We start from the raw sequence: 23,366 nt of genomic DNA on the forward strand, positions 1-23,366 counted from the left end.
TCCCGTTGGGTGACACGGAGTGTTGACTGTCCTGGAGAGAGTGTCGGCAATGATGAGGTCTTTGCCTGGGGTGTATACCAGCTGGAAGTCGTATCGCCGGAGCTTGAGAAGAATACGCTGGAGGTGAGGCGTCATGTCGTTCAAGTCTTTCTGTATTATATTGACCAGCGGGCGATGTTCGGTCTCAAAGTTGAATTGGGGAAGGCCGTACACATAATCGTGAAACTTGACGACACCGGTCAGAAGACCCAGGCACTCCTTTTCTATCTGCGCGTAGCGCTGTTCCGTGGGGGGCATAGCGCGTGACGCATATACAACGGTGGCCCATGATGAGGCCACATCGCGTTGCAGGAGCACTGCCCCAATGCCGGATTGACTGGCATCGGTCGAAATTTTGGTCTCTTTCGCTGGATCAAAGAAAGCTGAGAGCCGTGCCGTGGTGAGTTTGGTTTTGAGTTCTCTCCATTCGCGCTCGTGGGCAGGAAGCCATTGGACGTCTGTCGTCTTCCTCACCAGGTTCCTGAGAGCCGTGGTATGAGAGGTGAGGTTAGGGCTGAACTTTCCTAAAACGTTGACCATGCCCAGAAATCGGAGGACCGCCTTCTTGTCCTCTGGCGTTTTCATGGCTGTGATAGCAGCCACCTTGTCCACATCCGGCCACACACCCAGCTGGGAGATGTGGTCCCCTAGGAACTTGAGTTCCGTCTGACCAAACGAGCATTTGGCTCTGTTGAGGCGTAGGCCCTGCTCACTTATGCGTTTGAACACGCGCTGGAGGCGACTGACATGCTCCTGCGGGGTGGTGGACCAAATGATTATGTTGTCGACATAGACGCGAACACCTTCAATGCCTTCCATCATTTGCTCTATGATCCTGTGGAACACTTCTGAAGCAGATGTGGGGCGAAATTCTCCGGTATCGGCGCTATGTCCGCCGACTGGCGCCCAAAACGGTGCAAATCTGTCGGGCATCGCGCCGTCCCAAAGGTGCGGAATGCTCCGCATCTTGGGGGGCCGAGCCCCAACCTTAAGGGGCTAGGCCGGCGGCGGATGAATTTCCGCCCCGCCACCTGGCGGAAAAGGCCTTTGGTGCCCGCCAGCTGGCGCGGAAATGACATCTCCGAGCGGCGCATGCCCGGGAGCGTTAGCGGCCGCTGACGGCATTCCCGTGCATGCGCTGCCGAGGGAGTCTCTTCCGCCTCTGCCACGGTGGAGACCGTGGCGAAGGTGGAAGGAAAAGAGTGCCCCCACGGCACAGGCCCGCCCGCGAATCGGTTGGCCCCGATCGCGGGCCAGGCCACCGTATGGGCACCCCCCGTGGCCAGATTGCCCCCCCCCAGGACCCCGGAGCCCGCCCATGCCGCCTTGTCCTGCCGGTAAGGTAGGTGGTTTAATCTACGCCGGCGGGACAGGCATTTTAGCAGCGGGACTTCGGCCCATCCGGGCCGGAGAATCGCGGGGGGGAACCCGCCAACCGGCGTGGCGCGATTCCCGCCCCCGCCGAATACCCGGTGCCGGAGAATTCGGCAACCAGTGGGGGCGGGATTCACGCCAGCCCCCGGCGATTCTCCGACCCGGCGGGGGGGGTCGGAAAATCTCACCCGTGATCCCAAACGGCATCCTGTTATAACAATATCTGCCAAAGAGGGTATTAAATGTACATAGTTTACTGCTGGATTTGTCGAGCTGGATTTGCCAGAATCCTTTCGAGGCATCGAGTTTGGTGAAGAGCTTGGCGCAAGCCATCTCGCATGTGATCTCTTCGCGCTTGGGAATTGGATAATGCTCCCTCATTATATGGCGATTCAGATCCTTGGGATCAATGCAAATTGTCAGCTCGCCGGAAGGCTTTTTTACACATACCATGGAACTGACCCAGTCGGTTGGTTCCATAACTCTGGAGATCACTCTTTGGTCTTGGAGGTCCTGTAGCTGCTGCTTGAGGCGGTCCTTAAGGGGTGCTGGGACCCTGCGAGGTGCATGCACCACAGGCATGGTGATCTGTTTGAGTAGGATCTTGTAAGTATATGGGAGTGTGCCCATGCCTTCGAAGGCGTCACGGTGCTGGTCGATGATGGCGTCGAGTTGCGCCCTGAGGTCAGCGTCCTGGAAGGCAGACGTGTCATCAAGAGAGAGAGAGTGAACTCTCTGGACTAGGTTCAACAGCTTGCATGCCTGTGCGCCAAGCAGGGAGTCGTTCGAGGAGCCCACGATCTCAAAAGGAAGGATGGCTTTGCGTGACCTGTGCGTCACTTCAAGTTGGAACGAGCCGTTAGCAGGAATGACGTTGCCATTATAATCCAATAGCTGGCAGGCTGATGGAAGGATGGCTGGTTTGACACAAAGGCTTTGGAAGTCAGACTGCGCAATGAGATTGGCGGAGGCACCAGTGTCCAGGCGGAATCGTATTTGGGACCGGTTGACCGTCAGGGTGGCACACCACTCATCGTCTGGATCGATGCTGTATGCCGACAGCGGCTGGTGTCTTTGCTTCGGGGACAGCTGGTTTTTCGTTACGACACCGACTCGAAAAGGCACCTTCGGGTCCTCGGTGTCACTGCTGTGTGGGAGGTCGGAATCAGACTCGGTGACCGTGGGTTGAATTGCCTGAACATTCCTGCGAGGCTAGCTGAAGCGATATGAATTGGCAGGCTGAGCTGCTCGGCAGAAGGCAGCACAGTGGCCAAGTCTGCCACATCGTAGGCATTGTCGAGATTTTGCGGGGCATTGTCGCTTTAAATGGGCGGAGACAAAGTTGCCGCACATCGTGACGTCAGCACGTTCGCTGCGCAACCGTGCATGTGTGGTGCGGTCGTGCGTGGTGCGTGCCTGCGCATTACGTTCCTCAACGTCGCCGTCCCCTCGTTTGGTGCGCACAAGCGCGGGAGTCTGCGAAAAGCGCGTAAAATGGCCACCCTCATCCAGGCTGAGGCCTTGGAGGTGCTCAATCACTTGGACCCATTCCGTCTCGTGGGGACCTTGCCGCGCCATTTCAGCCGCTTGTATATGGGAATACCGACTCGTGGCGTTTTCATGTAAGACACAGGTCTCGATGGCTGTCGCTAGGGTGAGTTGCTTTACTTTGAGGAGCTGCTGATGTAGGGGGTCCGACTGAACACCAAAAACGATCTGGTCGCGTATCATGGAGTCGGAGGTGGGCCCGTAGCTGCAAGACAGCGCAAGGATGAGGAGGTGCGTTAAAAAGGATTGGAAAGGTTCATCCTTTCCCTGCAAACGCTGCTGGAACACGTAGCGTTCAAAACTTTCATTCGCCTCTACGCTGCAGTGAGTGTCGAACTTGAGGAGGACCGTCTTGAACTTTGTTTTATCTTCATCATCCGCAAAGGTGAGAGAGTGGAAAATGTGGATGGCATTGTCCCTGGCTGTGGAGAGGAGAAGAGCAATCTTTTTGGTATCCGAGGCACCCTCCCTGTCTGTGGCTTCGAGGAAGAGCTGGAAGCGCTGTTTGAAAATCTTCCAGTTGGCCCCGAGGTTGCCGGTGATGCGGAGCGGCGGCGGCGGGCTGATGTTGTCGATGTTGCAGGATGATGGAATGCTGGCAGAAGGCAGATCACTTGCAGGTAGGTCTAAGAAGTGCTAATATCCCTCAACTCCTGGTATCATGATGTGTTGGGTGTTCTGGATCACATACAGGTCACCAACACTTGAAATAGTGCAACACTATTTTATTGAATCATTAACTGTTTAAACATACTCAGGCTGTGGGTTAATATGATACTAGCTTTAACTAAAGACCTTTGCCTTGTCCTAACCAGTAAATGCACTCAGCACATGGTGAATGGCTGTGTTACAGGCTGTGAGCTCTGTCCTCCTAGCTAGCTGCAACTCGAATGAGCAGGAACTCTGATGCCCCCTGTCTTTATAGTGCATGTGCTCTCACTGGTGATTGGCTGCGGTGTTGTGTGTGTTGATTGGTCCCACTGTGTGTCCATCAGTGTGTGTCGGCACCATGATATACTGGTGTATATTATGACACAATCCAGACCAGACTCTCCAATTCCTCCTAACCTAAACAATTCTTTAGGCCTCACCAATTCAGCCTGACAAGCCAAGCTCCTTTGATCTAACTCAGACTGTTACATCAGGCTCCTGCATTACATCGATTGAATTAGACAACTTTCATTTTATTAGTGTCAGAAGTATCTAGTCTGTCAGACCCAATTTATATAGTACCCATTCAGGACAGATAGAAAGAGAGAGAGAGAGAGAGCTGTAAACTCCCACGAACAGCCATGTACTAATGACAAGGCAGTCTGTTTTTGTGATGTTTTTGGGGGATATATATTGGCCCAAGACACCAGAGATCACTGCCCTGCTACTGGAGCACATGGTTCATCTAATACATAATGAGTCAAATCCATGACTGAGAGGATGCAATGCATTTGTTAAATGCAATTACTACCAATCCTATCTGAAACTATCATGTACATAGACAAGCAATTTGGGTTTAAATATCGGCCGTGGCTCAGTTGGTAACTTTCTCACTCTGAATCTCAAGGTGCTTTTGGAATTAAGTCCTACTCCAGGACTTGAGCATAAAAATCAAGGCTAACACTGAGGGAGTGCTGCACAATGGAGGTGTCTTCTCTTGGTATCTGCTCTTCTTCAAAACAAGACTTGTTATATCCACCCCAGCAGACAGATGGAACCATGGTTTAGCATCTCATCCAAAACACAACACCTCCAATAGTGCAGCACTCCCTCAGTGGCAGCCTTGGTTTTTATACTCAAGTCCTGGAGTGGCACTTAAGCCCAGGAGAACCTTGTGTTTCAGAATGAGAAGGTAAGGGGCGACACGGTGTCAAGTTCTGTAGACTGGCCGAAATGAATGATGAACTACAGAACATGTAATTTAAAATAATGTATTGTAGAACTTCTACGTGATTAGATAACTAGGATAGATTAAATAATAAACAACTAACACTAAACAACTATTGTGGAACTACTGCAACACGACCTACTCCCAGCTCCCAGATCACAAGGTCACATGATGGGTTTACAATGCCACCTAGTGGTCGATCCATACATAACATTATGTACAAACTTGCCTTATGCATATTATCACACACGGTAGCACAGTGGTTAGCACTGTTGCTTCACGGCATCAGGGACCCGATTCGATTCCCGGCTTTGGTCTCCCTGTGTCTGCGTGGGTTTCCTCCAGGCGCTCCAGTTTCCTCCCATTGTCCCAAAAGACATGCTAGTTAGGTGCGTTGGATATTCTGAATTCTCTCTTAATGTACGCGAACTGGCACTAAGGGGTTTTCCCAGTAACTTCATTGCATTGTTAATGTAAGCCTAATTGTGACACTAATAAAGATTAAGATTAAACCAACTGAACCACGGCTGACACTCAAACCAGAAATGCTTGTGTATGTATACTATAGTTTCAGGAACGATTGGTAGTCATTGCATTTACTGAATGCTTTATATTCACTCAGTCATGGATTTGACCTATTGTGTATTGGATGAACCATGTGCTCTAGTAGCAGGGCAGCGAACTCTGTTACTGTGTAAATTTATCATGCAATGAATTAAGACCTGTCTCATTCTGTAACCATCCTCACCCACTGTTGTAATATGGTTTTAAGCAATTTTCAACATGCCACCACGAGAAGGGAAGTCCATCATTTGAACCAGTCTTAGTTTCACTTTTACTTTGAGCAGAGCACATACACACAGCTCTGATTTCTTTAAGGCTCTCCTTTGCAGTCATCTGCTGCATTTTCAATACTCTACGATGCTGCAACTTCAATGCGGTTAGGCAAAAACATTGAGATTTTTCTCATGCCATGTAGCATGATCAAGGGTTATCCACCATGGCATACCTGTACTAATGTTGCTGCCAGGCTGTTTGACCAATGCTGATCAGCATGTTGTGTTATTATAATTATATAGGCACCAATTACTCATTGTCGATAGGGTTAATATTTGTGGCTTCCTTTAATAGGACTAGGCACAGAAGAACATAGGTATAAAGTTTGAAGACATCAGAGCTGTGTGTGTGTGCTTTGCACAAAGTAAAAGTGAAACTAAGACTGGATCTGATGACACACTTCCTTTCTGGTGATGTCATGCTGATATTCCTTAAAGGCATATTACAACACCCATCACCATTACACCATCTGCAACAGCACATAAATAACTCTTACTTTTTAACGTTCTTTCATGGGATGTGGCTGAACCAGCATTTGATCATTTGATTATGGTGAAAGATTCCCTCTTTTCTCCTTTTAGCTCCGACGTGTGATTGGTGACTTTGGTGTTCCCATTGCCATTCTCATCATGGTGCTGGTAGATTTCTTCATTAAAGACACCTATACACAGGTTAGTCAGCTCACTCACTATCTGGTCAATAATGACTCTCTTCCTTGGCAGCACAGGTAAAAAGATTTCTCTCGCGTCAAGTTAGCTCCCAGATGACATGTTTGGCAATGTGAGATTGAAACTGAACTAACCTCTGTGGCAGGCTAGCTGACCCTCTTCCAGATAGTAAGCTGGTCTGTAGCACTCCGTGTTGTTATTGGCGAGTGACCATACTGGCTTATTAATGGGGTTGGGAAGAGTAGGTTTACGACAGTTAGCTGATGTTCCTTTCACTGGGTGCGAAGTATTTTCAAATATGAACGCTCCAAATTATCTTAGCTGAACTAGAAAGGTGCTCGTGCTCGCTGATAGTAATAAAAGCAAAAAATGCTGGAAATGCCCAGCTGGTTTAGTATCATTTGTTGAGAGAGAAGCAAAATTAATAGATGGGACTTTCCAGTCCCACCCACTGTGGGAATCATCACAGGTGGGATGGAAGATTTGACGAACCAGCAATAGGCCCGTTGACTTAGGGTGGGAATCTTAGGCACTGCAATGGGCAGGACTGGAAAACCACGTCCAATCTTTCAGGCCCACAAACGTGGTCTGAGCTGGAAAAAATTACAGATGTTACAGGTTTTAAACGCAAGGCGGATTGGGAAACCCGCTGTAGGCTGGCGTGAAATACAATTGCACCCCACTAATGGGATGCAGATGAAGGCCCGACCACCCATGTCCAATTCTCCGTGGCACCAGCGAGATAAACACGCCGGTGAAAAACACATTTGGAAAACATGGTGCACAGATGTCGGGGCGGTAGCACAGTGGTTAGCACTGTTGGTTCACAGCGCCAGGGACCCGGGTTCAATTCCCGGCTTGGGCCACTGTCCATGCGGAGTCTGCAAGTTCTCCCTGTGTCTGCATGGGTTTCCTCCGGGTGCTCCGGCTTCCTCCCACAGACCAAAGATGTGCGGTTGGCAATGCTAAATTGCCCATAGTGTCCAAAGGTTAGGTGGGGTTACTGGGTTATGGGGATAGGGTAGAGGTGTGGGCTTAAGTAGGGAGATCTTTTGAGGGCCGGTGTAGACTCGATGGGCCAAATAGCCTCCTGCTGCACTGTAAATTCTTTGATTCTATGACTCACCTGAACAATGCCTGGGGCTGCCTCCAGAGGGCAGGGTGGAGGCCGTCAGCAACCCTGCACCCCAGAGCACCAAAACAGTGGGGTGAGGGAGTATCTGCAGGTGGATTTTCCATGTTTGGTGTCCTGGAGAAGGTCCATCTTCCAGCCTCGGAGTGCTCCCAGAGATCCATCTTCATTTTATGGTATACTACATTCTTTCTTCATTAGTGGATCTGAGATTATTTTTTAAAAATTCGTTCATGGGTGTGCGCATTGCAGGCTGGGCCAGCAATGAGCCAGCATTTGTTACCCACCCCTAATTGCCCTTGAACTGTGTGGTTTGCTCGGCCATTTAAGAAGGGCATTTAAGAATCAACCACATTGCTGTGGGTCTGGAGTCACATGCAGGCCGGACCAGGAAGGAATGCCAGATTTCCTTCCCGAAAGGACATTAGTGAACCAGATGGGTTTTTACAACAATCGACAATGGTTTCATGATCATCATTAGACTTTGAGTTTAAATTTCACCATCTGCCATGGCAAATCCGAATCCGGGTCCCCAGAGTATCACCCTGGGTCTTTGGATTACTAATCCAGTGACAACATCACTGCGCCGTCGCCTCCCCCATGTTGGTCGCCTTTCCAAGATGGTGCCCGGATAGGGTGGTGGAGCACGTGCCATCAGGCCTGCCTCGCCATGGAATATGGCGCAAAATCCCTGGGTGCATAATTACTGAGGTCAGGGCCAGATGATTTGGTGTGTTATCCCACTGGCCTCCACAACAGGAAGCATTTCCCGTTCCCACCACGCCTCGGGACTAAGCCCCAGAATGCGAGAATGCCGCCCTATATTTTGTTTCTTTACTTGTTTCATTACTACTTAGTTTTGTCTCTCATCATTATCCCTGTCGTCATTTTATCTCAGGATTCCACTTCATAACTGGCGCTCCCTTTTGTTCTTTCTCCCTCCACCACCACCCCCCCACCCCTCCCCCCTCCCACCCCATCACCCCCTCCCTATGTCTGTCCTTGTTTAAAATCTGTTACATCTCTAATTCTTTCCAATTCTGAGGAAAGGTTACTAGCCTGAAATATAAATTCTGTACTGCCTCCACAGACGCTGTTAGATCGGCTGAGTATCTTCAGCGTTTTATGATATCATTTCCGGCATCTGTAATATTTTGTTTTTATACTCTTAGGTTGCCAAGTTGTGTGTTCTTGGTCGGTTACACCCCAGCAGTATTATGTACTGTATACACCTGAGAAGTCCTGAGGCTTGATTCTGACTAACCTTTGGCCAAATGCTCTGACATTAGGTAACTGTGAGGACCACGAAGAATCCAGCACGAGTTTGTAGATTCAAACTGAAAGCAACTTTATTTACAATAATATAAACACAGCAGCAGTAATCCACCACTGCTTTCTACTTTAGCTGGTACCACACTGGCCAGCTCTATTTATACATGTGCAATTGCTAATGATATGCCCTTCCTCCTCATTGGGGGAGCTCATACTCCAAGAGTGAGTATGTCCTGTGAGCTCCTGAACTGTGCTTTTGAACTTTGCAAGCTGCTGTTCCATACAGCCTGGAAAAGGGATGAAAGGAGAGATTTGCTGCTGCCTGTTTTATTTGATGTGGAGATTCCGGCGTTGGACTGGGGTGAGCACAGTAAGAAGTCTTACAACACCAGGTTAAAGTCCAACAGGTTTGTTTCTAACACTAGCTTTCAGAACACTGCTCCTTCCTCAGGTGAGGAAGGAGCAGTGCTCCGAAAGCTAGTGTAGTGATCTGTACATCTGTACATACATCTGCACATAAAACAGTCACTGCAGACAGATGTAACAGCCACAGCATCACTAGAGGGCATCAGAGACAGGTATAAAGGGTCCAGCCCAAGGTAGGATCCGCCTCTTTCAGAAGCACAGGGCTAGGGAGCAGCAGCACACAGAGACAGCTCAGCATAGGCAGTTTACCTTAGCTTCACTGGTCATACCTCTTGACAGTATTATATCTAGTTAAGCTCTGGAAACAGAATGAACCCATTGAATAAAGTATTTGTGTTAACTGGAAGTCTACAATCTTTATTCAGACTTAGAGAATAACATATGGTACCACAAGTGATTTCAGAAAGCTAGCTAGACACCAGCAAGAGAAGAAAAACTTAAACCAGATACTCGACTGTGGAAGCCTTCGCAGCAAATGGATCCTCGATGACTAACTGATTCGATGGAACTTGTTGGAACTCCATGGCAGCTGGAAACAATCGGTAATTTAAGTTATAACTGGAAGATGTTTGAACAACTGTTCCAAATATTTATCACAACTAATGATTTAAGCACTGCCTCTGACACAACGAAAATAGCCCTACTACTCTCAACAGGAGGGCATGAAGCTAGAGAAATGTATAATTGCTTTAATTACCTAGAAGGTGAAGACAACACCAAAGTAGACGGTATACTCAAAAAATTTGCTAAACGCTGTAACAGTCAGGCTGGTGCGATGCTGGAAAGATTTAACTCTTGTCAGAGAAACGGAGGGCCCATCTCTGATTTTTATTACACATCTCAAGTTAATACCACAAGGCTGTGATTATCCTGATTTCAGAGAAACCGTGATAATGCATCAATTAATTTCTGGACTATCTGATAAAAATTTGAGGGAAAAACTATCACAAAATAAGCATCTAACTCTAGAAACTGCTATACAAAAATGCCTTGCTTATGAACAAAAACAAAATCAATCCTGTCAGTCTTTACAAACACAGAATCGGTGTCTAGAAAAGAAAATCGGAAAAAACGGCGCCAAAACTTACCACGAGGCAGAGGCAGGATTGATGGAAGTTCTGAGCGGCAGCCATCTTGAGAAAGGAGCTGCACATGCTCAGTTGCGAAAAGAGCGCACAGTACAGGAAACCCAGCGTGCGCATGGGCAATCGAGTCCTACGCATGATGTCACGAGCGTCATGACGTCAGATGACCAGGACCACACCCACTTAAAAGGGAAATGCATGAAAATGAACAAAAAGAGATTTAAAGCTGCAAAACCCAATTTTCTTGCCTCAAAAGTCAGAACAATGCCTGAACTTACACCAGCAGTTGAAAATAACTGTCACAACACCCTGGAACAAGCAGTTAGCACCGCCCTCGAAGATGATATGGTCCTTGTAGACTATGACTCAGACGAAGATTTCATCTTGGGAGGTGGCTACCCCAGTACCAAATCCGAACCGCAACTAGAGGTGTTGTACCGTGAAGACCCCGCCGATGAGTTCTTCAGATTGGGGAATCTTCAGTTCAGCATATATGACATTCCGACTCGTGAGTGCAAGATTATGCTGCGGCCTGACGCCAAGAAACAGAGAGTGGTCCACGCACCACGAAGGGTCCCAGCCTCCACACAAGAGGATATGTTCATTAAACATGAAGAGAGCGATCACAACTCCGAAACAGAAAGCGATGATTTGTCCAACGAACAATACACACAATACTGCTCAGACATGGCTATTCGGAGTTCCTGATCACAGCACGGTTGAAAAGCTCAATATGACTCTTCTGATGGTAGATGAATCTAATACCATGGTGCCATGGCAGATCTTCAGTACATTGGATGACAGCAATACCCAAGACGAAGACGACGCCACACAGAGAGCACAGGACGACTCCATTGAGAGAGCACAGATCGAGTCTACAGCGAGAACACTGCACGACTCCACAAAGAGAGCGATGACAGACTCCACAGAAAGAGCGATAACAGACTCCACAGAGAGAGCAATGACAGACTCCACAGAGAGAGCGATGACAGACTCCACAGAGAGAGCGATGACAGACTCCACAGAGAGAGCGATGACAGACTCCACAGAGAGAGCGATGACAGACTCCACAGAGAGAGCGATGACAGACTCCACAGAGAGAACGATGACAGATTCCACAGAGAGAGCGATGACAGACTCCACAGAGAGAGCGATGACAGACTCCACAAAGAGAGCGATGACAGACTCCACAGAGAGAACGATGACAGATTCCACAGAGAGAGCGATGACAAACTCCACAGAGAGAGCGATGAAGGACTCCACAGAGAGAGCGATGAAGGACTCCACAAAGAGAGCGACGCAAGCATCCACAAAGAGAGTGATGCAAGCCTCCACAGACAGCTCAGTGACAGACTCAAAAATGGAAGCAAACATTCCATAGCGAACGCCATGCATGTACAAGACCATGAAGATCTATCAAGCTTATTGGAGCCACCAGAAGAAGACACTGAATGTCTACCCACTGTATGTGAGACAAGTGACGAAGAAATCACAATTCCCATACAGGATGTGCAGGATCACAGAGAGACTGACATATCTCAGCTCGTCTGCACAGAAGCACTCAATAATCAGAGGACAGCCACCCATGAGTCCAGAGAGACCACGTCAATAGAAATCTTCAAGATTTTGACTCCAGAAAAGGAGCACCACAACCCACAACAAAATGAAATCGTGAAGATTTTGACTCCAGAAAAGGAGCACAAAGAGATCACAGATGATTCAAATGAACCTGAAATGACTCCAAAAGAGGAGCACCAAGAAATCAATGATAATTCAAATGACCTTGAAATGATTCCAAAAGTGGAGCACAAAGAACTCAATGATAATAGGTTTGTTTGCACTGAGTGCTGAATTTGGTGCTTTTTGAGTGCTATAGTGAGAGTTTGGTGACCGAGGGAGTTAGGTGAGGAGGGAGTAAGGTGCTGCTTTCATTTTGTTTCCGACATTTCCGCAAAGAGTGAGAAGAGAGCCAGGGGTTTACAGAAAGTGTAGCTGACTGGGAGCAGAGTCGGAGGGCGGAGATCTAGTTAGTCCACAGGGCAGCTATATTCTGTCAGGTAAGAGGGGATGGAGGCTAGGCCAGTTACATGCTCCTCCTGTAGGATGTGGGTGGTGAGGGATACCACCGGTGTCCCCGCTGACTATACCTGCGGGAAGTGCACCCAACTTCAGCTCCTCAAAGACCGTGTTAGGGAACTGGAGCTGAAGCTGGATGAACTTCGGATCATCCGGGAGGCAGAGGGGGTGATTGAGAAGAGTTACAGGGAGGTAACCACACCCAAGGTACAGGACAAGAATAGCTGGGTTACCGTCAGGGGGAAAAAAACAAACAGGCAGACAGTGCAGGGATCCCTCGTGGCTATTCCCCTTCAAAACAAGTATACCGTTTTGGATACTGTTGGGGGGGATGACCTACCAGGGGAAGGCCCTAGCGGCCAGGTCTCTGGCACTGAGTCTGGCTCTTGGGCTCAGAAGGGAAGGTGGGAGAATAGAAAAGCAATAGTTGTAGGAGATTCAATGGTTAGGGGAATAGATAGGAGATTCTGTGGTCGCGAGCGAGACTCCCGGAAGGTATGTTGCCACCCGGGTGCCAGGGTCAGGGATGTCTCGGATCGTGTCTTCCTTAAGGGGGACGTCGAGCAGCCAGAAGTCGTGGTGCACATTGGTACCAACGACATAGGTAGGAAAAGGGGTGTGGAGGTAAGAAACAAGTTTAGGGAGTTAGGCTGGAAGTTAAAAGCCAGGACAGACAGAGTTTGCATCTCTGGTTTGTTGCCGGTGCCACGTGATAGCGAGGCTAGGAATAGGGAGAGAGTGCAGTTGAACACGTGGCTGCAGGAATGGTGTAGGAGGGAGGGCTTCAGGTATTTGGATAATTGGAGCGCATTCTGGGGAAGGTGGGACCTGTACAAGCAGGACGGGTTACATCTGAACCAGAGGGGCACCAATATCCTGGGAGGGAGGTTTTCTAGTACCCTTCGGGAGGGTTTAAACTAATTAGGCAGGGGAATGGGAACCGGATTTGTAGTCCAGCAACTAAGGTAGCCGATATTCAGGACGCCAAAGCGTGTAATGAGGCAGTGGGGAAGGGAACACTGACAAAGGAGAGTACTTGCAGGCACGGAGATGGGTTGAAGTGTGTATACTTCAGCGCAAGAAGCATCAGGAATAAGGTGGGTGAACTTAAGGCATGGATCGGTACTTGGGACTACGATGTGGTGGCCATCACGGAAACTTGGATAGAAGAGGGGCAGAAATGGTTGTTGGAGGTCCCTGGTTATAGATGTTTCAATAAGATTAGGGAGGGTGGTAAAAGAGGTGGGGGCGTGGCATTGTTAATTAGAGATAGTATAACAGCTGCAGAAAGGCAGTTCGAAGAGTATCACCCTAATGAGGTAGTATGGGTTGAAGTCAGAAATAGGAAAGGAGCAGTCACCTTGTTAGGAGTTTTCTATAGGCCCCCCAATAGTAACAGAGATGTGGAGGAACAGATTGGGAAACAGATTTTGGAAAGGTGCAGAAGTCACAGGGTAGTAGTCATGGGTTACTTTAACTTCCCAAATATTGAGTGGAAACTCTTTAGATCAAATAGTTTGGATGGGTTGGTGTTTGTGCAGTGTGTCCAGGAAGCTTTTCTAACACAGTATGTAGATTGTCCGACCAGAGGAGGGGCAATATTGGATTTAGTACTTGGTAATGAACCAGGGCAAGTGATAGATTTGTTAGTGGGGGAGCATTTTGGAGATAGTGACCACAATTCTGTGACTTTCACTTTAGTAATGGAGAGGGATAGGTGCGTGCAACAGGGCAAGGTTTACAATTGGGGGAAGGGTAAATACGATGTTGTCAGACAAGAATTCAAGTGCATAAGTTGGGAACATAGGCTGTCAGGGAAGGACACAAGTGAAATGTGGAACTTGTTCAAGGAACAGGTACTACGTGTCCTTGATATGTATGTCCCTGTCAGGCAGGGAAGAGATGGTCGAGTGAGGGAACCATGGTTGACAAGAGAGATTGAATGTCTTGTTAAGAGGAAAAAGGAGACTTATGTAAGGCTGAGGAAACAAGGTTCAGACAGGGCATTGGAGGGATACAAGATAGCCAGGAGGGAACTGAAGAAAGGGATTAGGAGAGCTAAGAGAGGGCATGAACAATCTTTGGCGGGTAGGATCAAGGAAAACCCCAAGGCCTTTTACACATAGGTGAGAAATATGAGAATGACTAGAGCGAGGGTAGGTCCGATCAAGGACAGTAGCGGGAGATTGTGTATTGAGTCTGAAGAGATAGGAGAGGTCTTGAACGAGTACTTTTCTTCTGTATTTACAAATGAGAGGGGCGATATTGTTGGAGAGGACAGTGTGAAACAGACTGATAAGCTCGAGGAAATACTTGTTAGGAAGGAAGGTGTGTTGGGCATTTTGAAAAACTTGAGGATAGACAAGTCCCCCGGGCCTGACGGGATATATCCAAGGATTCTATGGGAAGCAAGAGATGAAATCACAGAGCCGTTGGCAATGATCTTTTCGTCCTCACTGGCAACAGGGGTGGTACCAGGGGATTGGAGAGTGGCGAATGTCGTGCCCCTGTTCAAAAAAGGGACTCGGGATAACCCTGGGAATTACAGGCCAGTTAGTCTTACTTCGGTGGTAGGCAAAGTAATGGAAAGGGTACTGAAGGATAGGATTTCTGAGCATCTGGAAAGACACTGCTTGATTAGGGATAGTCAGCACGGATTTGTGAGGGGTAGGTCTTGCCTTACAAATCTTATTGAATTCTTTGAGGAGGTGACCAAGCATGTGGATGAAGGTAAAGCAGTGGATGTAGTGTACCTGGATTTTAGTAAGGCATTTGATAAGGTTCCCCATGGTAGGCTTCCGCAGAATGTAAGGAGGCATGGGATAGTGGGAAATTTGGCCAGTTGGATAACGAACTGGCTAACCGATAGAAGTCAGAGAGTGGTGGTGGGTGGCAAATATTCAGCCTGGATCCCAGTTACCAGTGGCGTACCGCAGGGATCAGTTCTGGGTCCTCTGCTGTTTGTGATTTTCATTAATGACTTGGATGAGGGAGTTGAAGGGTGGGTCAGTAAATTTGCAGACGATACGAAGATTGGTGGAGTTGTGGATAGTAAGGAGGGCTGTTGTCAGCTGCAAAGAGACATAGATAGGATGCAGAGCTGGGCTGAGAAGTGGCAGGTGGAGTTTAACCCTGAAAAGTGTGAGGTTGTCCATTTTGGAAGGACAAATATGAATGCGGAATACAGGGTTAACGGTAGAGTTCTTGGCAATGTGGAGGAGCAGAGAGATCTTGGGGTCTATGTTCATACATCTTTGAAAGTTGCCACTCAAGTGGATAAAGCTGTGAAGAAGGCCTATGGTGTGCTCGCGTTCATTAGCAGAGGGATTGAATTTAAGAGCCGTGAGGTGATGATGCAGCTGTACAAAACTTTGGTAAGGCCACATTTGGAGTACTGTGTACAGTTCTGGTCACCTCATTTTAGGAAGGATGTGGAAGCTTTGGAAAAGGTGCAAAGAAGATTTACCAGGATGTTACATGGAATGGAGAGTAGGTCTTACGAGGGAAGGTTGAGGGTGCTAGGCCTTTTCTCATTAGAACGGAGAAGGATGAGGGGCGACTTGATGGAGGTTTATAAGATGATCAGGGGAATAGATAGAGTAGACAGTCAGAGACTTTTTCCCCGGGTGGAACAAACCATTACAAGGGGACATAAATTTCAGGTGAAAGGTGGAAGATATAGGAAGGATATCAGAGGTAGGTTCTTTACCCAGAGAGTAGTGGGGACATGGAATGCACTGCCTGTGGAAGTAGTTGAGTCGGAAACATTAGGGGCCTTCAAGCAGCTATTGGATCGGTACATGGATTACGGTAAAATGATATAGTGTAGATTTATTTGTTCTTAAGGGCAGCATGGTAGCATTGTGGATAGCACAATTGCTTCACAGCTCCAGGGTCCCAGCTTCGATTCCGGCTTGGGTCACTGTCTGTGCGGAGTCTGCACGTCCTCCCCGTGTCTGCGTGAGTTTCCTCCGGGTGCTCCGGTTTCCTCCCACAGTCCAAAGATGTGCAGGGTAGGTGGATTGGCCATGATAAATTGCCCTTAGTGTCCAAAATTGCCCTTGGTGTTGGGTGGAGGTGTTGAGTTTGGGTGGGGTGCTCTTTCCAAGAGCCGGTGCAGACTCAGGGGGCCGAAAGGCCTCCTTCTGCACTGTAAATTCAATGATAATCTATGATTAATCTAGGACAAAGGTTCGGCACAACATCGTGGGCCGAAGGGCCTGTTCTGTGCTGTATTTTCTATGTTCTATGTTCTATAATTCAAATGAACCTGGAATGACTCCAAAAGAGGAGCACCTAGAAATCAATGATGATTTAAGTGAACCAGAAATGATTCTAGAAGAGGAGTACTAAGTAAGCAAAGAAGAGGAATCGAATCCACCACAAATGATTGATGTCACCAACATCAATGCAACATCAGATCATTCTCACAACTCTCAAGAAGAAACGCTGAATGTAGCAGATACCACAAAGGACACTGACACCAATAACTGTGACAATGACTCAAATCATCCACATGGCACACTCATTGAGCGCAACAAGAACAACAAAAAACGCAAGATGCACAGCAGAAACATGAACAACAACAGCAACAACAAAAACAACATGCAGCGCAACAAGAACGACAAAAGCAACAAGAAGCATCCCAGAAACAACAAGCACGACAAGAAAAAGACCAAGAATAAAAGCGAAAACAATGAAAACAGAATCAACAAGCGCGGCAAACAGAACAACAAGAACAACAACAACAAGAACGCCAACGAAAACAACCAAGGCAGAAACGACAGAAACAACAACAATGAAACAACGACCTGTACAACATGGTACAACTCTGCAAATGAAGGACAATGCCACAGCACACTGCGAAACAATGATAAGACTACAAACATGCCATGGCATGATAAAGAATCTCACAAATTCACATCTGCTCCAGAACAAACAAGCAAAACAGCTTTCATGAACGATGACATACAGAATCAATACCACAAACACAGGAAAAAGTCGAGGTCAGACAACGGTGCGACACAGAATCGCTACCCGCAATCAAATCGAACAGGGGAAACAGGTGTCCACATCATTAAACGACTCATCAGCAAGGCAGCCGAGTCACGTTCCGACATCATCCTCGCTCTGTTATCGTACCGAGCAGCCCCATTGAGCTCAGGACTGTTGCCAGCGCAAATGCTCTTCAGCAGAGATATCTGGACAACCCTACCGGCAAAGCAATTCCGGGACCCCAGCAACGCACCGGTTCTCGATGACATGCGGGCACTATGCTCCAACAAAAACTATACTACGATCAACATGTGTTCCCACTCAAGCCACTGACAATAGGTGACACCATCAGAATCAGGGACTCAGAAGGCGGATGGTCTAAGTCAGCCACGGAGATCAGGCAGGAGGCACCGCGGTCCTACATTGTCAAATCGTCTGCGGGAGTACTTTTTCGCCGTAACCGCCGGGATCTATTAGAGATTCGACCTACAACGCCAGTATTTCCCATTTGTCCACAGGACGTTCCTCGCCACACAACGCCAGACATTACTCTTGATGACATCAAATCATCATCCCTACTACCACCGTTAAGACGCTCCAGCAGAAGCCGTAAGGCACCCGACCGGCTAGATTTGTGACGACACTTCAACACACGCATGAGACGAATATGGACATTTCTCATGATGGACTCACAACGCAGTTACTTGTTTCTGTATTACTTTTATCATTTTCACAGTGTGCAGATTTACATATTCTCACCACTTGTTATGTACAGTTTTCTTGAGGCCAGTCTAGAAAACATGTCTAATAAAAGGGGGGGGGGGATGTAGTGATCTGTACATCTGTACATACATCTGCACATAAACTAGTCACTGCGGACAGATGTAACAGCCACAGTATCACTAGAGGGCATCAGAGACGGGTATAAAGGGTCCAGCCCAAGGGAGGTTACGCCTCTTTCAGAAGCACAGGGCTAGGGAGCAGCAGCACACAGAGACAGCTCAGCATAGGCAGTTTACCTTAACTTCACTGGTCATACGTCTTGACTGTGTTATATCTAGTTAAGCTCAGGAAACAGAACAAACCCATTGAATAAAGTATTTGTGTTAACTGGAAGTCTACAATCTTTATTCAGACTTAGAGAATAACATAGCTAGTGTTTTAAACAAATCTGTTGGACTTTAACCTGGTGTTGTAAGACTTCTTACTGTTTTATTTGAAGCTGAGTGACTGCTACAGGGAGCTGCAAGAGAAGGAAAGGAATCTCTACTTTTCCCATCGTACTTGGGACACCAGTCCGTTCTTTTGTGCCCCACCTTCCTGCTCCTCCCTCCCATCTCCTCCCTTGTACTTGGGGCACCGACCCATCTCCTTGCGACCCATCCCCCTGTGCCTTCCCCCTCTTTTCTCCCTCTTCAATTTCTCTCTCCTTCCCCCTTCTCCCCGATTGTCCACCACAGAATGGGATAGCGGCAATGCCGCCTACGGCAGTGGTGCCTACGGCAGTGGCGGGGTCCTATAAAGCCACCAACGCGGGAGTGGTGGCCTCTGTTGTGCTTGGTCCTTTATACCTTATGAAGGAACTCACCAAACACTTTGACTTGTCCAAACCAGAATCTTTTATTGAGATCTGTGTGTAAGATAACAATTTGATACAGAGCATGTTATCATGGAGTCTGCTAATTACTCCTCTGGAACTTGCACCTAACACTGACCGTTCACTTGTATGTCTTATTACCCTCTCAAACTTCTTCTTAAGATGGCCGGATGTGTCTCTCCTTATATGGGAGTTGCAGGTCACATGACCTTGGTCTGGAGACCGCATGGTGTTTCTGCACCACCACCTGCTGGTTGGAGGTCACACACTATCCATCTATGCCCACAGGCATATCACCACATGACCCTTCATCACAAAACATTAAGATCATTTTTTACAGGCGACATTGAATGTTAAACTTTATACATTCATTAGCACTGTAAATTCTATGATTCTATATGTGGCTAATAAAGTGAACAAATTTTACTCAGGTATCAATAAACATGCTATGCCTGACAAGTGACAAGTATCTGTTTCCTTTGCACAGATCTCATTGCGCCTCCCTCATGGGATCATCTCTGGAATCTTTCGAGCTGCTGCCAGACCCGTCAGGGACTGGTTTACTTTCCGCCATCTTGTTTCTCTTGCTCTTCACTCTGTCCCTTTGGAAGGCCTGTGTCCATGATGGCCAAATCTGTGTCACTAGTCGCTTTTGTCATGTGAGAGTACCTTTAAGAAATGGGTGTTTAAGAAATGTACCTTTAAGAAATAGGTGTTTATCAGTGATGTCAAGAGTGTGGGTGAAGCTGGGCTGTCTGTCAGCTTTTTACTTTTGTTTTAGGCTGTTTGCTGCAGGGCGTGTTTTAGTTTCGTTTTCAGAGCTGGATAGCTTTAGTCACAGCCAGAATTAGTCTCTCTCTCTGTAATCTAAAGACTGTAACTCGATCCTTTGGTGATTTAAAACTAATAACTGCTCTCAGTAGTGACTTTAACCTGAGGTGCTTCTGTTTAAAGTTTTTTTTTAAAGTCTTATGGATGTTAAAAGGACAGCTTAAGGATTGCTGAATGGTTTACATTGGGGGTTATATTTGAATTGATGGTTGCCAAGATGTTCACTGTATGTTTTAAAAAGGTTAACTTGAGTTCATAGAATAAACATTGTTTTGCTTTAAAAAATACTTTTCCATTTCTGCTGTACCACACCTGTAGAGTGGGCCGTGTGCTCCCCATACCACAATCTATTAAAAGTTGTCGGTCAGGTGAATTCCATGATACTCTTTGGGGTTCTCAAATCCCTGGCCCATAACACTTTCTCTTTCGCTTCCTTGCATTATGCTGTTTGGTCCTTGCGACTGTTTTTATAGCTTATTTATTGGTGGAATGAACTAACTCTCCCAGTCATCTCCTCTTTTTTTCTCTTAACTTTGAGGACACAGTGATGGATTTTGGTGTGTCTCTTGTATTTTTATTCGTAGCAGCCTCTGGCGTGGTGCTGGTTGTTGAGAGGCCTGCGGAGGTGTAGGCATCGCATCATCTTTGGGTGGTATGACCACGCCTACTTCTATGGCCTCATCGACATGCTGGATTACCTCGGTTTCTGGTGCCTGCGCGAAGGTTGGAACTGGGGTTGCCGGTTTCAAATGTTCTTGGCTTGCTGGGCATCGGTGACTTGCTCTTCATCACTGGAGATGACAATGCTCTCTGGCTGAGCTGATCCAGGCACTGGGTCACTTTGATCAAATTCACAAATGTGCCAGTGGAGCTGCACACTGAATTGTCTTTAGCTTAGCCTCAGAGTCAGTCTCAGAGTTGCCTACTATTGCAATTTCCACGTCGCTGTCATCATCATCTATGTCCTCCCATTAGTCATCGGTGCCGTCAATGGCTTGTGAGTAAATTACCAGAGCCATTTCAAAGACTTGGAAAGGATCATCCCATACCTCCAAGGTCAGCTTTCCCAATATTGGGACAACCTCTTGCGTCTCTGCCTCAATCAATGGCTGATCTTCTGTTGTATCAGCAGCTTCAATTTCTAAATGCGCCATCTCCAAAATCCCGCTCTCCACAGCGCGGTCTGGGCATCCCCATGACCACCTCATCATTGCTTGCAGACCACCGGAGCCGTGCCGCTGGAGCCTAATCTGTTGCAAGGAGTCGACCCGATATTGGAAAAGTTGGCCTCGGAGGTATGGGGTGATCTGTTCCAAGTCTTTGCTATTGGCTCCGGTAATTTACTCACAAGTTATCGAGCTTCATCTGAGCTGCTGGAAAAGAGATGTCAATCCGTTTCACCTCCCATGCCATCACTTTCTGCATCATCGTCGATAATGTCAAGCAGATATTCATAGTAATCGTCCTCGGATTCAGCATCATCATCAGTGATTTCACCTGAAAAATATAACATCACGTACGGAATTATTTGTTCAGGAAATAGGACGCCAAGTTCAAAATCCGCTTTTTGATTGGCCGCCGAAGCTTGGCTTAAAATTCCACGCTGTGGAACTTCAGTAGAACTGAAGGGATTGAAGAACAATTCATTTGGTACAGTCCTTGTTGCTGTTCTTGGATTGCTCCCACGCTTGTACTTTGGTTCAGTTTGGATTGTTCTCATTGTTACATTTTTGCCCTCCCTCCAGTCGATTGTGCAGCCTGTGCAGCCGATGATTTGTGGTTCAGCAAAGAGCGATTTCAGCGGCCGTGAGTCCAACTGATACACTTTAGTGATCACCTCATTCATGAAATACTCATTAGGCCCGAATGTAAACTCCAGAGTGAAGCTCCATGGCTTCCCATGCTCTGTCCATTTAACACTCACATCTCACAGATGCTTTGATACAGGTTCATCATATTCCCGTATCATAATAATAATCTTTATTGTCACAAGTAGGCTTCTATTAAAACTACAATGAAGTTACTGTGAAAAGCCCCAAGTCACCACATTCTGGCGCCTGTTTCGGGTATACGGAGCCATTGAGCCTATGCACGTTCTTTAAGACTGTTAACCAGAATTGCCGAATGCTCACCGGCAGTTCCGTCCGCTTGACTGATTTGTCGTCCTCCACTAGGATTTCTTCTAAATCCTCATACATTGTGCACACTTGCAGGGATTCACTGTGCTCAGGTGACCAGCCTGGTATACATTACCGCTTGACTAGATCCAGGGATTCTCATGATTGTATCCCAAGTACTGAGTCCACATCCATGTCTACAATGTGAAAGAGTATTGTGTGCTTCATGCCGGCCACTGAAAGCGCTAGTTCGCAAACATCGAAGGTCTCCAGGGTTCTTGTTCCAAAATCTACTATCAGCGTTGGCCGATCAAGGAACAAAGAACAATACAGCACAAGAACAGGTCCTTCAGCCCTCCAAGCCTGTACCAGTCATGATATCAACCTTTGCCAAAACCCTCAGCACTTCCTTGTACCGTATCCCTCTATATCCATCCTATCCATGTGTTTGTCAAGGTGCCTTTTGAACGGCGTTAATATATCTACTTCCACAACCTCCCCTGGCAACGCGTTCCAGGCACTCACCACCCTTTAAGGTCAAAGTCACAGCGTTTGAAAGCATCATTCAGCATGACTATCAATTCTAATACGAACGTAAAGGTTTTCGGAACGTTCTTATTATCTTCATTCTTTCTTACGACTTTGTTTGCATCTTTGTTTTTCAGACTCTTCTGGATCCTCGCTGTGATGAGATTGATGAAAAACTGTTCTTCAGTGTTTATCTCATCAACTGCATGCACCGCTCGTGCATGCTCCATGGTAGAATGCGAAAAACATTGTTTTGCAAAGTGCCTGGAACAAACTTTTCCAAAGGCCGGACATTGCCGTTGGGCATGTCAAGTGCCACACATTTACTGCAAGATGGCGGCGGCGGTTCCTGTCAGCCGCTTAATATGGCTACCCGCACTGAGACCATGTTTCTTCATGACATGCGTCACAGCCACTAATGGCATTGGCTTTCTCTTCCATGTTGGCACCAAAATGCTTTGAACAGAGGGTGCCTATTCATGGTGCAGCTATCTCACTCGCCTGGCAAATCTTCACTGCCTTTTCCAGCACCAAATCTTCCTCCCGCAATAATATTGCCCAAAGCTTATCATCAACTAAACCAAAGACAATTTGGTCATGGATTAACAAAGATTTCAGATCGCTGAAGTTGCATGACTGCGCCTTCAGCCTCAAGTGCATGACACAACTGTCAAATGATTCACCAGGTCTTTGGGTACGCGTATGAAACATATAGCGCTCAAATGTTTCATTCTTCTTAGGGGAACAATGCTTATCAAAGTGCTTCATCACTTCATCAAATTTCTTCTGATCCTCCTCATTATCAAACACAAACGGGTTATACAGTTCAAGTGCTTGTGGACCTGCCACTGATAGAAACAATGCGATTCACCTTTCATCAGGATGGGCCTGTAGGCCCATGGCGGAAACATAAAGTTCGAACTGTTGTTTGAATAGCCGCCAGTTCTCGCCTACGTTACCGG

The 23,366-nt window shown here is 47.3% G+C and overlaps 1 protein-coding gene and 1 long non-coding RNA gene across 3 annotated transcripts in view; one reads left to right on the forward strand and one right to left on the reverse strand.

Annotated features, from left to right (window-relative positions):
• Positions 1-23,366, reverse strand: part of LOC140398430 (uncharacterized) — a 202,117-nt gene that overhangs the window by 164,707 nt on the left and 14,044 nt on the right. The window lies entirely within an intron of this gene.
• The window catches only part of LOC140398427 (anion exchange protein 2-like), a 131,745-nt gene that overhangs the window by 88,099 nt on the left and 20,280 nt on the right, over positions 1-23,366 (forward strand). For both annotated transcript variants that reach the window (XM_072487103.1, XM_072487104.1), the window contains one exon: positions 6,259-6,348. In XM_072487103.1, the coding sequence (XP_072343204.1) occupies positions 6,259-6,348 (90 nt within the window). The remainder of the gene's footprint in view (positions 1-6,258; positions 6,349-23,366) is intronic.

This window comes from Scyliorhinus torazame, chromosome 21, assembly GCF_047496885.1.
Source record: "Scyliorhinus torazame isolate Kashiwa2021f chromosome 21, sScyTor2.1, whole genome shotgun sequence".
In the NCBI taxonomy this organism is placed as follows: Eukaryota; Metazoa; Chordata; class Chondrichthyes; order Carcharhiniformes; family Scyliorhinidae; genus Scyliorhinus; species Scyliorhinus torazame.